Genomic DNA, 15,000 nt, shown 5'->3' with positions numbered 1-15,000 from the left:
TCTTCAGTGCTACACTTTAAGTTAGCATTCAGATTATTTCCATTTATTTCCATTCCTCGTCTTTGATCCCTCTCGCTGTAGTTTAGTAGCGCCGCACCCTTTTTGCGCATGCTCTCAAACATGTTTTTGTTGTAAATTCTCAACCTGGGCCAATCTTTAACCTGAACATGAGATAAGAAGTGCCAGCTATGCACTTAAACGTTGGGGTTTTATGGAAAAGAATGCCACGTTTTTGTATATTGTTAAACACAAGCACATTTTAACTGAATTGTGAAATCAGATTGGCTCAAAGGTGTCGATTAATTAGCTGTAGTGCTGCTGATTTGTTCCAATGCTTTTGTTTCACTAGTAACAGCTCATCCACAAAACTTTGTAACAGCCAGTAACTTTAGGTCTGTAGCTGATTTTACTATAAAAATGAATTTTATTGTAACACTAAAAGTTCATATCAGCTAGAAGGTAAGGCAGCACAAGGACGTAGCATTGATTTAAATGTGATGCAAAATTAAATAAAACATCTTGTGTGCCCAATATTTGTGGTATAAGAGGAATAAAACACTTCGGGATATGCTTTCATAGGAAAATAATTCATTTTAAGGTGAAATTCTTTAAATTTCCAGCTGTTCAATTCCGTACACGTGTTGTCACAATTAAATTTCATTAAAGTCATTAAAAGGAAATGCTGTCCATGTTATATTGATGTTTAAGGCAATAGCGATATCTCTGAAAATATATATTTATCCTGCCCCAGCTTTCTTTCTTTCCCCATCTTGCATATTTGTCTGGCACATACGCTACAGTGCAGGAACAGATGCTCAGAGGGCATTTCAGTCTAAGCGCTTCAGATTATTCCAGTGCATTCGCCTCTGGCCTGTTTGGTCCTTGCATGATCTGGCTTCTTTATGGCATCAGAATGCAAAGCTGTGTGTCTGGCTCTTGCTCACCTGCAGCTCACCTGCTCGGCCACACCCCCAAACTTGTCCCTTTACCCCCCCAGGCGAGAGGTTAACAGCAACAGCAGGGGGCAGGTGCTCGAGTATCTGTCTGATTTCTGAGCATATGCTACAGGCTGCACAGATGCTCAGCTAATCTGCAACCTATCTGTGGGAGTTTTCAGAGCAGTAATATGTGACAGGAAATAAATTCTCAGGATGCACCATAAACATTTTGATCATCAGTGGAAATGTCAGCAGTGGCAAATATTTATTCATATTTATATTATTAAAGACCAACCAGGAAAAATGTATTGAATTCATGCATTTAGGTCTGTTTGCAGTATTCCCAATTGAAATTAAAATATGATATGCACAGGATTGAGTCTAATGAAATTCAGGGGCAGATTTTAGTGTTCATTGCCTGATCCATCGCAACTGCTGCCGCCTCTGAAAAGGTACCCGAGAAGAGGGGTTGCCAAATGAACCACGCAAAGTCAGCATTCTGTTAGCAAAGTCTCTTCAAAGTTTATTGTGACCGAAAAGGGTGTTTATTCATTTCTGAGTAGGGCCTGCCATGTAAAGTAAATCCATACATCAAACAAATACATGAACAAACTCACTGGACATTTATGGACAAGGGCCATGTGTGCAACAACAGATCGGGGAGCATGTACATCACGTTTTAGAGTCAAGACTGAATCAGGAAGACCTCTTGAGAGATTGTTATATTTTCAGATATTGAATGTTTTGCATGTTTTTCTGTTACACCTAATGTACCCCAATAATAATAATAATAATAATAATAATAATAATAATAATAATAATAATAATAATACCTGTTTGCAGTGAGAATTACTTTTGTTATATTAACCTTAGTGTTTAATCAAATACCAAATATACTTTTGTTTTTTCCAGTTTTGTTTAAATGCATTTTTTTTTGGTCTGTAATATTGTACATATTTTAAATATAATTGATTGTCTTTATTCCCCTTGTTGCGCTTCAGTCTTTCACACTGGCCAGAAAAAGGATTGTGCACTACACCAGCTTTGACCAGCGTAAAAGGGCAAACGCTGCTGTCCTCATCGGTGCCTACTCGGTGAGTATCCGCTATCTCCCCATGCCGCATGTAACCGAGCTGCTTCTCTCTAGATCTCTTCTCCTTCCCCTTTCTTCCTTTGGCACTTTCTCTTTTCTCTTGTCTTGTTGTGCTTTCTAAAAACTGAAAAATTATTAACCAGATTTTTTTTTTGTTGAGTAGGCATACAATCAAGTGTCAGATCATGTTACAAATAGTTTAAATGCTGATAATTAGAAAGCAATTGTCAGCATTGGTTCAGAAATTTGTGCTTTCAGGCACTTGGTGGGGATAAAGTTGTCACTTGTCGGTTGAAAAGGTTTACATGCAAGCCTTTTTTTTTTTTTTTTTTTTAACAAATTGCAGTAAATGACAACTTTTAACTCCTAATAGGAGGAAGGAAAAGATAATTCAGACTTCATTAGAAATGAGGTTTACATGGTTATTCGCATACATGAATAGATGTCTATTAATTGTTTTTTTTAGTTTGGTTTAGACCATAATTTTTTGAATTTTACATAATAATTGTCATAGGATTTATTCATTCATTAAAGGGGATTGTTTATCCTCATTATGCTGTCCAATCGTCCTGTAAGGTAAAGAATGTGTCACTGCGACCTCACAGTCCTAATCCCAGTTCCTCGCAGTGAGACACTTAAACAGTGGAGGATTGAAATGGCTTTCCACTGAAGACAGGCCATTCACAGACGTTTGTGTGCAACTGCTATTTGGCAAGTAGGGAGGCCTTTATGGATGCCGTGCAACGGGACACGTTGGCGTGCCAACGCCGTGGAGGCCACAGTTATTGTGTGTGCACAATGTGGGGGACTATCCGCCTGTCAGAAGTCGGGTTTCATCAGTGCGGGATAGTGCTGTGGGTGGAAACTGAAACACAGCCGAGACAGTGTCTTACACACACTGATGTGTGTAACAGATGTCAAAGAATAGACAAAAGGGCAGTATAGCCATGTGCTGCAGTAATGCATTATGAATCATTGGTTTCAGCAACATGGTGATTTGCTTGGCATGTTTCCTGCTAAAGTCCATGGCAAACTTGTGAAAGCTTCCTGTTTCAGCTGTGAGAGTGATTTCAAAACATTCTTCTTTTATCAAATGCATTTTTAAAGGCTAAAAAATTTATAATATAAAACCTGGAAAACATTTCCCAATAAGGTGTTAATTTTCCTTATGTATGGATTGTATTTATTTGGGACACTATATAGTCGCCAGCCTTTTCTCTTTTTAGTGTTTTGGCAGCGCACAGCTGAGTGTGTGTTTCTCGTGGCTCAGTATAGTAGCCAAAATAATGTTTGAGCCCAAGACGCATTGAGTCGATTTTGGGTTTTCTTCCCAACTCACAAGTGAGAGCCGGAACCCACACGTCTAAACGCATAAACGCTTCTTGGATGATCTGTGACTCTATTGAATAAATGTCCCTCAGAGGTGCCGAGGTGGTGGATTAGAATTGGACTGTTCAATGAATAGTTTACTCTCCTCGCTTTATGAATGCTGTGTGTAGGAGTGTGAAGTGCACAAGTGTAAATATAGAGTATAATGACAACAGGGACACAGACTGCCTGTCCTCACACTGTCCATGACCTTTTAGTCTGGTGTTTGTCAGCGTAACTTAACAAAGGTACAGCATGGCTGCCTGTCAAGAACGAATGTCCGCTCTGTTTCTTTTGCTGAAATTGAACACGAATATCTGTGAAAACTAAACATTACATTTACTAGCCATATTACATCAAAATACAAATACAGTGCATTTAAAAAGTCTCTCTGCAGTGGCTGTGTAGAGCAGGTTAGGAGAAAAAATGTGTTTATTGAAATAATTACTCTCACTCGTGTATTTATTTATTAAATCTCACACAGTATGGTGATGTGGTTTTCTTGTCTCAGGAAGCTCTAAAAATCCATGTGTTTATTGCCGGCTTTAAAAAAGAGGCTCCACTCCCTGCTCTAAACGGCCACTGCTAGGGCACAACATTATGAGCGGTGAAGTGAATACAGTGATTTTCTCCGTGTGGTCCGATCCAACAGATGAGCTCCTGTAGCTGAAAGTTGCTCAAGAAGTTAAAGCTGTTGATGCCATAAAGTTATGCCTGGTCAGTGTATAAATCCATACTATAACATAAGTGACAAACTTGTCGAAAATGTCAATAAGGAAATGTGCGAGTGTTGCACCACTCTGTCCAGAATTTATTTTTCCTATCACAGCAAGTTCACAAGTGTTTTATTTCTGGCATAATGCTCCAGTGATCCTAGAATTTGATCTCAGTGGCCTTATAGTGAGTGACATCATCTACAATAAGTAAAAATAATAAAAAATTAGCTCATGCTACGTTTTGTAATCATGTACCGTACGGATGATGGGCAAACCTGGAAATGGAAATCTGCTTAGCGTAGGCGTTTTTATAAAGACCTCTGCATTGCTGTACGTGTTTAAACTAATCATCCATTACACAGTGTCACATTAAAGGAGCTCCCTCAGGGATATGCACATGCTGCTTTGTCAGGCTAAATGTAGCCTGAACTCTGAACCAGAACTTGAATTAGCATTTTTTTTTTTTAAACAGATTTTAACCTGAAGAGAGGTTTAAAGATTTATTACAGAGCTCTGGGTGGATCTTTTGTCTGTCACCTCAACACTGATAAAAGCAGACTGGGTACAGGGCTGCTCTTGTCTTTTTTGTTACCAGTTTCCTGTGTCCTTTAAGGGGGCATGTGCTACTGATTTTTATAGATTCAGGCATTTGTGGTCTGGGTTTCCTCAGCCAACACAAGATGTTCTTTGGCCTTTAAAAGTGACGGAGATTATGAACGTTGGTGAGCCGCTGCTTATAAAAGGAGTGTGACTTGTAGTATGGTGCTGGTTATAAGATAAAAAATCTTGTCCTTTTTTTTTTTTTTTTGAGAGGATCTTGATGTTACCTTCTGCTGTTTTAACTCAGGCACCCTCCTGGTTCTCAATGTTTGCTACATTCTTAGTTGGTTTTCTGCTCATTGCAGTTGAAAACATGGTTGCTGGTAGGTAAAACCAGTCTGGCCGTTTTCCTCTGACCCTTTTCATGAACACCACATGAGAACTGGTTGACATGTTTGCTGATATTTCACAATTGACAGAGGTGGAAAGAGAGAATTAAATGTTACTTGGATTCAATTAAATTTACCGCCCAAAATATCTACTCAAGGGATTTGCTTTACTGGTAAATGTTTCAGCTTCAGTCCTCCACTGCATGCTCATTCTCCCTCTGAAGAATTTGTTGGTCCTACCCATACTTAATTGCAGGTCACGTCAAAGAAGTTAAACAAAGGCGCTTTATACTTATCACATGTACTTTATAGCAATTCTTATGGCAAGTTAGGAAGCTGGGTTCAGAGCAGAGGGTCAGCCATGTTACAGCATCCCTGGAGTACAATGGGTTAAGGGCCTTGCTCAAGGGCCCCAAGAGTGACAGCTTGGCAATATAGGGGCTTGAACCCATGACCTTGTGATCATTAACCCAGAGCTACCACACAGAGTTTAATCTGTCTTTGGATTTTGATGTTCATCTGCTCTATATTTTATCAGTGCCAGAATAACAAACCAAGCTCAGCTCATCTACACACACGCACACTTTTACATGGGTCAGTGAGTTTGCCACTTCATACTCCTGGTCTCTGAGGATATGTTGCACGTTTACTGCTCTAATGAACCTGACACAGACGTGTTGGAATCGGTTGCTGTATTCTGGCATGAGTCTCCTGACCTGCTGTTTGACTTGAACCCACACAATCTGATAAGCTCTGATCCCAGAAAGCTCTAAAAGGGGTCTGTCCCCTGTCAAAATCCTGCAGGCCAATTATTATTATTTGTGAGGATTTAAAGCTTTGGAAACAAACATCTTGTCGAAAAGTCTTTCTAATGAAGCAGACGTTATGCAGACAAGTCATGTCTGAATTTAGCGTTAGCCTGCTGAGCTCCTTCACAGATTTGCCTAACGGAAATCTCATTATGGGCTTATCTCTCCTTCTCCGGTCTCTGTCTCTTTTTGTTTTTCTTATATCTCTGTCTTTCTGTCTGTTTTTCCGTCTGTCTTTCTTCTTGGTCTTTCTGTCTGACTTGCCAGTCTTCCTCTCACTTCATTCTCTGTCTCCATCTGTGTCTGTGTCTCGCTTGGTTGGTCTCTAGCACACTCGCTCTCTTCATAACACCCTTTTCTTTTCCTCCTTTTTTAAAATTTTATTTAGTTTGTCTTTTCTATTTTTCTGCTGATGGCCAGTGTTTGTGTGTGTGTGTACATGTGACATCAGAGTAACGTAATTGAGGTCCAGGTTTAAGAAGAAGCCCCTCTCTGTGCTAAATCACAGTTCTTTGACACATTCCTTCTCCACAGCACCCTCCATTTAATTAGTACAACAGTGAGAGTGACACGCTCTCTCTCTCGCTCTCTCGCTCTCGCTCTCTCTCTCTCTCTCTCTCTCTCTCTCTCTCTCTCTCTCTCTCTCTCTGTGTGAGAGAGAGATTGTATGGAAATGTCATGAATTGTGCATTTGTGTGGCTGTAGTCCAAGTTCTTTCTTTCTTTCTTTCTTTCTTTCTAGTCATATGATAAACTATATTCTTTCTTTCTTTCTTTCTTTCTAGTCATATGATAAACTATATTCTTTCTTTCTTTCTAGTCATATAATAATTTATATACTTTCTTTCTTTCTTCTTTCTTTCTTTCTTTCTTATTTGTTTATTAATTTGCTCACAAATAGAAATCAAACAACACATTTTCTGCTTTTCAGGAAAGTGTATTCTAATATTGTTTTTTCTCTGTCAGGTGATCTACCTGAAGAAAACCCCAGAAGAAGCGTACAGAGCATTAATCTCTGGCTCGAATGCCTCTTACCTGCCGTTCAGGTGAGAAACAATTTCAAAGCCACGTCTCCCATGCTTAAACACAATCAAGAAACATGTTCAGCTGCTCTTTAGCACACTTGAATAGCTGTAGGCAACTGTGGGTGTGTGTTTTGATTGATTGTGCTTGTGTGTGTGTGTGTGTGTGTGTGTGTGTGTGTGTTTTGCGGCACATGAGATAATGTGTAACATTTTCAAACAAAGCTGGAATTGTTATTATTCATTCAATTTTTTCTTTTTCTTTCTCTCTTAAAACCTCAAAAGAAATCCTAGAAATGTTGTAGTGTATTGCGACATGATTTCCCTCTGTATTATATTTATAGTCTCGTTGCCCCGCTGTTCCAGGATCCTTTTGTGTAGAAATGATCACAGTTTTTTGCTCCTCTGATTCATTCGAACAAGAGCCAGATTTGCTGCTGTTTGACCTGCACCATGTTCCTATTATAAAACTTTTTCCAAGCTTTCCTCTCATTTCACGCTCCAATTAAAAGTTGTTTGTGTTTTTCTTTCCAAACACATATTTTATTTGAAATGCTCTTGACCTTGATCTCTAGCTGTACCGTCCATATGCTCCGGTTTCTCATTAGGGTGTCTGCTGCTTGCTTTTGCACTGCGTGGGTGTTTTTCCCTTTCTCTACTAAGGCTCTTGCCAATCTTTATCACCCTGCCTGAAGATTAGCTTCAGATTTCAGTCGTGTTTGAGTTACAGTATTGAATTTAATCATATTCAATTCTCCAGGCTTGTCTGGGCTTGCAGGGGAGCAAATATTTATCTTGCCTTTAGGGTTGTTCGCTGCCACACCACTCAGCACCGTAATCATATTTTATTATATTTATGCGAGCCTTGCTGTAAACCTGTACGCTTTTTAATGCCCCATTCTGCACGCTTTATTGTTTACCTTGACATGTCTGATTTGTTTAATATTAATGATCATAACTCTTCCTATAACCTAGAGTGTAAATGAAATGAAGCCTGTTTGCATTGTAGATTTGATTCGGCAGGTTTGATAGCCGCTTCATGTGTTTATTTTTTTCCTCTTCCCCTCCTTGTCTTTTCTGCCGTTCTTTGCTCCTGATTGGCCCCTTATTTAATCACAAAGACGTGCTTGTTACAGACTATATGGCTGTTCTGGTGATGAAAAGAGCTTTGTTCACGCGTTCTCTGGTAGCCATGGCACTTCCATAGAAATCCGGTTATGTAATGTCCTGTAGTAAGCTAACAGAGGAAGTAAATATCTTATTATAGCATTGATGCTGTGCTACTTTACCCCGTGTGGATAAAAGTGTTGAATCAGTTTTTAAATTTGCCAAACACCAAAGGGACGTGCGAGATAGATGCTAACAGGTTTCGGGTGAATGGAGCCGTACAATGAATTAACATGCTCACAGTACTAATTGTCTCCAGCCTTCTTATATGCTCAAACACACAACCTTTACTTTTAGACAAAACAGCAGTCTTGGGTTAAGGACCTTGCTCAAGGCACTGCGGTTTGAACTCACAACCTTCTGTTCAGAGGTACCGAGCTACCACTTCCCTGAACAGTACTGTTGTGTTCTGTTTCGTCTTCATCTTCATCTCTGTGTTCCCGTTCTAAACGTTTTTCCAACTCAACTTTCATTGCCATCTCCACTGCTGTATTCTAGTTCCTCCTTCATGACATAATTTCCATGTTCCAGTTCCAAATCCAGCAGCATTTATATTTCCTGCTTGAGTATTAAATCTAATTCCATTTTTGGTTCGAGGCTCAAGTTCGCTTCCCACATCCAGCAAGAACTTGCATGTATTGAAATGCCAGAGAAACGTTGGTTTTTGATGTCTTTGTACACTGAACACTGCATTTACACTGGAAGTGGAATTGGAACTGGAAAAGGAACAGTAACATGACAATGGAGGAAGAACTGGAATACAGCAGTGGAGTTGGGAATACAGGTAAAACTGAAACACACAGGTGGAGTTGGAACCAGAACACAACAATGGTGTTAGCTCAATAGAACTTGTGATCAGAAGGTTTAGAGTTCAAATCCCAGCACCACAACTTTTAGTTCCAGGCCCGAATCCACTTCCAGTACTGCAGTGCAGCAAGAATATGCAAGTAATGAAATGCCAGCTAAACATCAGTGTTGCTGTGTGAAATTGTTTTTTCACTTTATATAGTGTATAAACTGTAATATATAGATATATATTACATTATATATATTATGTTGGGGCACCTGACCTTTCCTGTTATATGTGGTTCTTCTCCAAACCTTTACCACAAAGCTGGAGGCACTAAATTGTACAGGACGTCTTTGGATGCGGTATAATAAAATTTTGCGTTCACTTGGACTTGGAAACCCAATCCTGTTCCAGCATGGCGTTTCCCCTGTGCACAAAGCGAGCTTCATAAAGATATGGCATACATGCTTTGGAGAGAAAGATCTCCTGCTATAGAGCTCTGACATCAACCCTACTGAACACCTTTAAGATGAATTCAAACACTGACTACGCCTCAGGTCACCTACATCAGTACCTGACCTTACAAACACCCTTGTGTCTGATGAACACAAATGTCCACAAGCACACAACAAAATCTAGTGGAACATCTAAAAGAATGGAGGCAATTATAAATGCAAATTGGGACTGAATGTGGAATGCGATGCTCAAAAAGCACATAACATACTTATGACCAGGTATTTATTGTTTAAACATTGAAGTGGTTTAAAAGTTGTAAATGTCAACCTGGTGCTTAATCAACCCTTATATCCAGTTTATTTACATGTTTGGTTTGTTTAAAAAAACAAAAAAATAAACAGCACAACCTCAAAAACACCAAAGCATTTTTTCTGACGTTTTATTAGTTACTATCAATAGTTTGCCCCTACTATCGCTTATGTATGACTTTGCATTTGATCTCTTCTGAGATGCTGAAGACACTTTTACCCAGTTAAGAAATGAAGGAGAACAGAAAAGGGAGTGCCTGTAAGACCTGTTGTCTTTTAGGCGTATATTTTTAGACTAGCAGCTGAAGCATGTTAACCTTCAAGTTCTGGTTTCTCTCGGCAGACTTTTCCACGAGTTCAAGACATTCTGATGTACTTGTATGGTGTGTTCTTGTGGCCCAGTGAGGCGGCAGCTGTGCAAGGCTTGGCAGGATGCAGATAATATCGAGATTAGAGGAAATGGCATTCAGATTCGTCTATTATCAGGCATATCTTAAAAGAAAAAGTGGTGCTGGTCCAACATGGCGAGGGGTTCGTGCAGATTAATAACGAGGTTCTTCATGCCGAGCCTGAACGCTTCTCACACCGGGTACCAGGCAATTAAACCTGATTTTGCCCTTTGGTTTAAATTAAACTTTTCCACACTCACTGTGAGATGCAGGGTGGGTTTTCTCTTTTGTGGTTTCGTTTCTGCTTGAAGATACAGCACGGTTAACAAATACAGCTCAGTCTATTATTCACCATTTCCTCAAAACCCTTGATCTACTTCTGTATATGTGATAAGGTGCAGAAGGGCGTTTTCACCCATTCGAGTCAAGGGCTGAGTCAAGGGCCGAATCTGATGTGCTGGTTTTCATATAGAAGAATTCCTGCTGAGATATGTATCAATTGTTGAATGACGTCTCTTTATTATTATTTTTTTGCATTAAGGTTTGCAAATGTGTAGGCACTTGGTTAAATTTTTTATTTACTTTTAACATTATTTATTCTTTGGAGATCAGGTAATAAAAATGGTGCTTTATTGATGCACAGAATGTCCGAGGTGCTTAACGAGAAATACACAAACCGGAGACAAAAAAACAACAACAGAGAAACCTCGGGAGATCATGGCTCAAAAATACATGTATGCATGTATTTTGCAAGGACATTTTGTGCCACCTGGATAAGGACAGGTTCCTTCTTGAGTCCTCTGAGTTTCTTCCTTATGCCATCTAAGGGACTTTTCCTTGCCAAAATCGCCACTGGCTCACTCATTAGGGACGAACCTTTATAACCACTTTATCTTTTTAAAGCTGCTTTGAGACAATGTCCATTGTTAGGGGTGGAGACCAGGCTTCAATCATATCAATCAAAACATAAAGCATGGAATTTGCGACAGTATAAAAATCTGAATGTATAATAAAATACATCCGCATGGTTTTATGTTTCCTCTGCTGCCATTGCAATCCTCTCTCCTCCATCATAAAACCATGACAGGGAAGTAAAGTGATACGTGGAACCAGTCATGTTTACCTGGGATGTGGTGCTGAGAACGGAGAGCTTTCACAGTTTGGTGGTCATGAACCCGGGGCCACTGTCCACACATTGGTGTACAGAGCACTTGAGGATTGTACATGCTTAGGTGTATGGATTGTACAAGATTGTGATGTGTATCTAAATCTTTTACACCAACTGTAGATCAGAGCATCACCGAATCTCCTCTATGATCAGACATGTTTTTCTGTAGAGCCTTGCAGCTGGTGGTTTGGCAGATCAGTGCCTGCTTCTTTCCAGCTAAGTTTGTTTTACACACCTTGTGGTTTACACCCTGATTGTACACTCTGACAGATAAGCATTTGGCTTTAAAATGATTTTGTATACACTTGAGTCAGCGCTCTTCCGCATGATGTACAAAATCATTTTCAGACGACTTGTAACCGGACAGGACACATCAAAAAACTCTTCAATAGACAAGGGAACCTTTTGAACCTTTTTTTCGAATTGGCATTTATTACATTAACGGCATTCGGCAGAGCGACTTGCAATTTTCTAATTCATACAACAGTTTTGGGATAAGGGCCTTGCCAAAGGGCCCTGTAGTGGTGCTGGGATTTAAACTAAAAACCTTCTGATCAGGAATCCAACTATTTATTCTTTTTGATAGTGATTTTTCATGCACAAAGCTAAAAACTTATGTCAAATGTAGATTTGAAAAGATTTTGCATCACATTCTTTAGGTCATATAATAGAAGGTCAAATATGGCATAATTATATCTGGTGTGTGCACACAGTCTGTAAAAACAACATGATCGACCAAGAAGGGGCATCCCTAGAAATAATGTGATCGTAATCACATAACCATAATTCTTCAGGTAAAACTAATTCAGTCCGAATAAGGCTAACTTTATTCGCAACTTTGATATCAATCATGAGTCAGACTACAGATCCTTTGGTGTATATGATTTATTTTATTTTTTTGGGGTATACGTTCATACATTTTTGCTCTGTTGAGCTGTACTATTGGACTGTGTAAAGCCTGGGGCTGATCACTGTGAAGCATGAATGAGATTTAGAGGCTATTCAGAAGTGCTTCTGCCAGCATCAGGATGCTAGGAATAAAATCATCATTAATCAGCCCTGAATGGCCGTCATTTTAAATTTAAATGAAAGATTTTCCTGAGTTGCTTTCATAATGAGATTTCTTGAAACAAGTACACAGATGCCTTTTGGCATCCGAAGCGTAAAAATTAGCAGGAGGTGTGGGGGCGAGTGCAGGGATCCCAGCAGAACATTTAATCAATCTGCCCTGTTGCCCATTAGAAAGGATCTAACACACACACACACACACACATTAACTACACCAAAATCCAATCTCAACTTCAGTAAACTTATTTTGAGTTATTTGTCATGAGCAGCTACTGTCCTCACACTACGTTAAAACATCCTGAAAATGAATTGATCTATTCATTCTCTTGCGTACAGCTTAATTTTTTGACACACAGTATATAAATGAAGGTCACCCTTTTTTCCACTCAAATACCACCACCTCTTTTGTCTTGCAATGGTTTTTCCTAGTGTTCCTTTTGGTAACATTTGTCTTAACGTGTGAGATTGCACACAAGAACCATGAGTCACTTCCTTCTGTTTCTGTTGTTTCTCGACAGAGTGTTGCTTTGCTTTCATTATGTTTCATTACCCATCTGGGTCAAGCGTTTAAAGGGCCCCCTGAATCCCGATCCATTTTTATTATCCTTGATGCCCATGAGGTCAGGCTTTTCTGTTCTATTCTGAGTTTAGGGCTGAGAGGAGTAATGAGACTCTCAAGAGACAAGTGTGAATTAAACAGAGTGCATGTTGTGCTTGACGTGATATTGGCTTCTCAATTTGACATGTCCATGGCCTGAGAGTCTGTTCTTCTGGGCAAAGTGGTTATTTAAATATGTATACAATATTTATGATGTAATGACCCACACTCAGTTTGTTCCTGTTACCACCCTGCAGTTATAATTTTTCCCATTACAGCATTTCTGTTTAACCAGATATTAGCAAGAATCATAATTCTTTATTTATTATTGTACATTTTATACTTACATTCGACAAACTTTTCACGTGCATTATAGCAGCTATAAACAGTCACTCTCTCTTATTTATAATCATTAATATAAATCTGTGATTTATGTTAAAGAAAATTAATCGAATCGCCTTCTGAAGTGTTTTATTTCTTTTCTACACTGATTTGCCAGCAATTACAGTTTAATTTTTATTATGACTTTTTTAATGGACAAAGTTAATTGCCGGTCACAGTTGCGGCGGTTGTTTTGATGTCCCCGACAGTGATTATTAAAATATTTGTAAATATTTTGACGTTGTTAGAGCTGTGCAAACAAAATATTTACTTACATTTTTTTTATAAATAATATGTGTGTGTGTGTGTGTGTGTGTGTGTGTGTGTGTGTGTGTGTGTGTGTGTATGAATGTGTATATAATTTAAATTTTATTTTTCAAAGTTATATTTAATTTAAAATTTAAATTGTGGAAAGCCATCAAAGACCTGACATTTTATGCACATTTATTATATCTGTTGTATATCTCATTCTGTTGTGTGCTTTTTTTCAGGGATGCGTCGTTTGGAAATTGCACATACAGCCTGACCGTTCTTGACTGTTTGAATGGAATCAGGAAGGTAATAAGTGTAAAGAGTTCAAAATCTTCGAATCGAAGTGATTGAGGTCAACAGACAGACAGACAGACAGAAAGAGACACAACACACACAGTAGACATTTTTGGTGCCGATTCCAGACACGGTACAGTGAACGGTAGGGATTTTACACGTGTGTCATGTCTGTGTTGTTGTACACAACTCACGTGCGCTGTCTGAATGGCATTGTTTGAGTACATCAGTCGAAGGTTTGACCCAACATGTGACAATGGTGCATTTTTAAGTAGCCACACCCAAAAACCTGGAGCAAGCAGCAATGTATACAGACTGGTTTTAAGTGTAAAGTTATGCAGAAAGTGTGTGAGTGTGATATTTTCTCTCAATTACATGGCGAGTGTTAATATCAAGGTTGTTGGAGGATTTCGCATCTCTGTGGCGTATGCAAGTTTTCCCTTTTGGAATTAATTTCACCATGGTGTGATGGAGCTATAGAGATGGAATACGATGGAGGGAGAGCGAAGGTGTGAGAGATGGCACTATAGAGCAATAAATATTTCAAGTAATGTACAAAAATACAAGAAAGGACAATGTATATGCATGTATAGCATAAAGAGACCTCGCTTGAGAGACAGCTATAGAGATGGAGTGATAAATTAAGAGAGATGGATCAATAGAGATGGAGTGTAGGTCAAGAGTGAATTATAGAGACAAGGGGAAAGATGGAGTGAGAGGGAAAGAGAGATGGATGGAACAAGAGATATTGAGTAAAAAAGTAAAGGCTTTTTTTTTCTAGCATTGCTTTTCTTTTTCATTTTTACTTCTTATCAAAAAGAAACAGTACATTTCCATCAGATGTATGTCAGGCATTATACACAGACTGAATACACTCATTTACACACACATACGTCACATCTACATCCACTCACGCATATTGGTATGTACAATATACATATTAAAATATGGCCATATAAACGTGAACTGTGCAGCTCAGTTCTGCAGTCAGCTCTGACCACAAATCCGACCTCCACCCTCCCAGTCTGAGCTCAGTGCAGGAAGCTTCATGTGAGCTCATCTCACAGCACAGGAAGTACTCGGTCAGTGTTTGGCAGAAAGAAAAGAAAAAAAACACCCCGAGACATTCTTTCACAGATTTTTCCGTCTCGTAGAGTCTCCCAGCATAGCGTCACTCCCCTGGGAAGATCAAGTTTGAGCCCTTAAAGACAAACAAACCCAGCATTTTATTTCTCCTCTCCTGTCTCCAATATTT

At 39.1% G+C, this 15,000-nt stretch overlaps 1 protein-coding gene across 5 annotated transcripts in view; it reads left to right on the top strand.

The window, feature by feature from the left end:
- cdc14ab (cell division cycle 14Ab) overlaps positions 1-15,000 on the top strand; it is a 45,394-nt gene that overhangs the window by 5,926 nt on the left and 24,468 nt on the right. For all 5 annotated transcript variants that reach the window (XM_046857530.1, XM_046857528.1, XM_046857527.1 and 2 more), the window contains 3 exons: positions 1,940-2,032; positions 6,819-6,898; positions 13,691-13,757. In XM_046857530.1, the coding sequence (XP_046713486.1) occupies positions 1,940-2,032; positions 6,819-6,898; positions 13,691-13,757 (240 nt within the window). The remainder of the gene's footprint in view (positions 1-1,939; positions 2,033-6,818; positions 6,899-13,690; positions 13,758-15,000) is intronic.

Source organism: Silurus meridionalis, chromosome 9 (genome assembly GCF_014805685.1).
Source record: "Silurus meridionalis isolate SWU-2019-XX chromosome 9, ASM1480568v1, whole genome shotgun sequence".
In the NCBI taxonomy this organism is placed as follows: Eukaryota; Metazoa; Chordata; class Actinopteri; order Siluriformes; family Siluridae; genus Silurus; species Silurus meridionalis.
The sequence above is the reverse complement of the archived record's forward strand: the minus strand, read 5'-3'. Positions and strand labels throughout refer to the sequence as shown.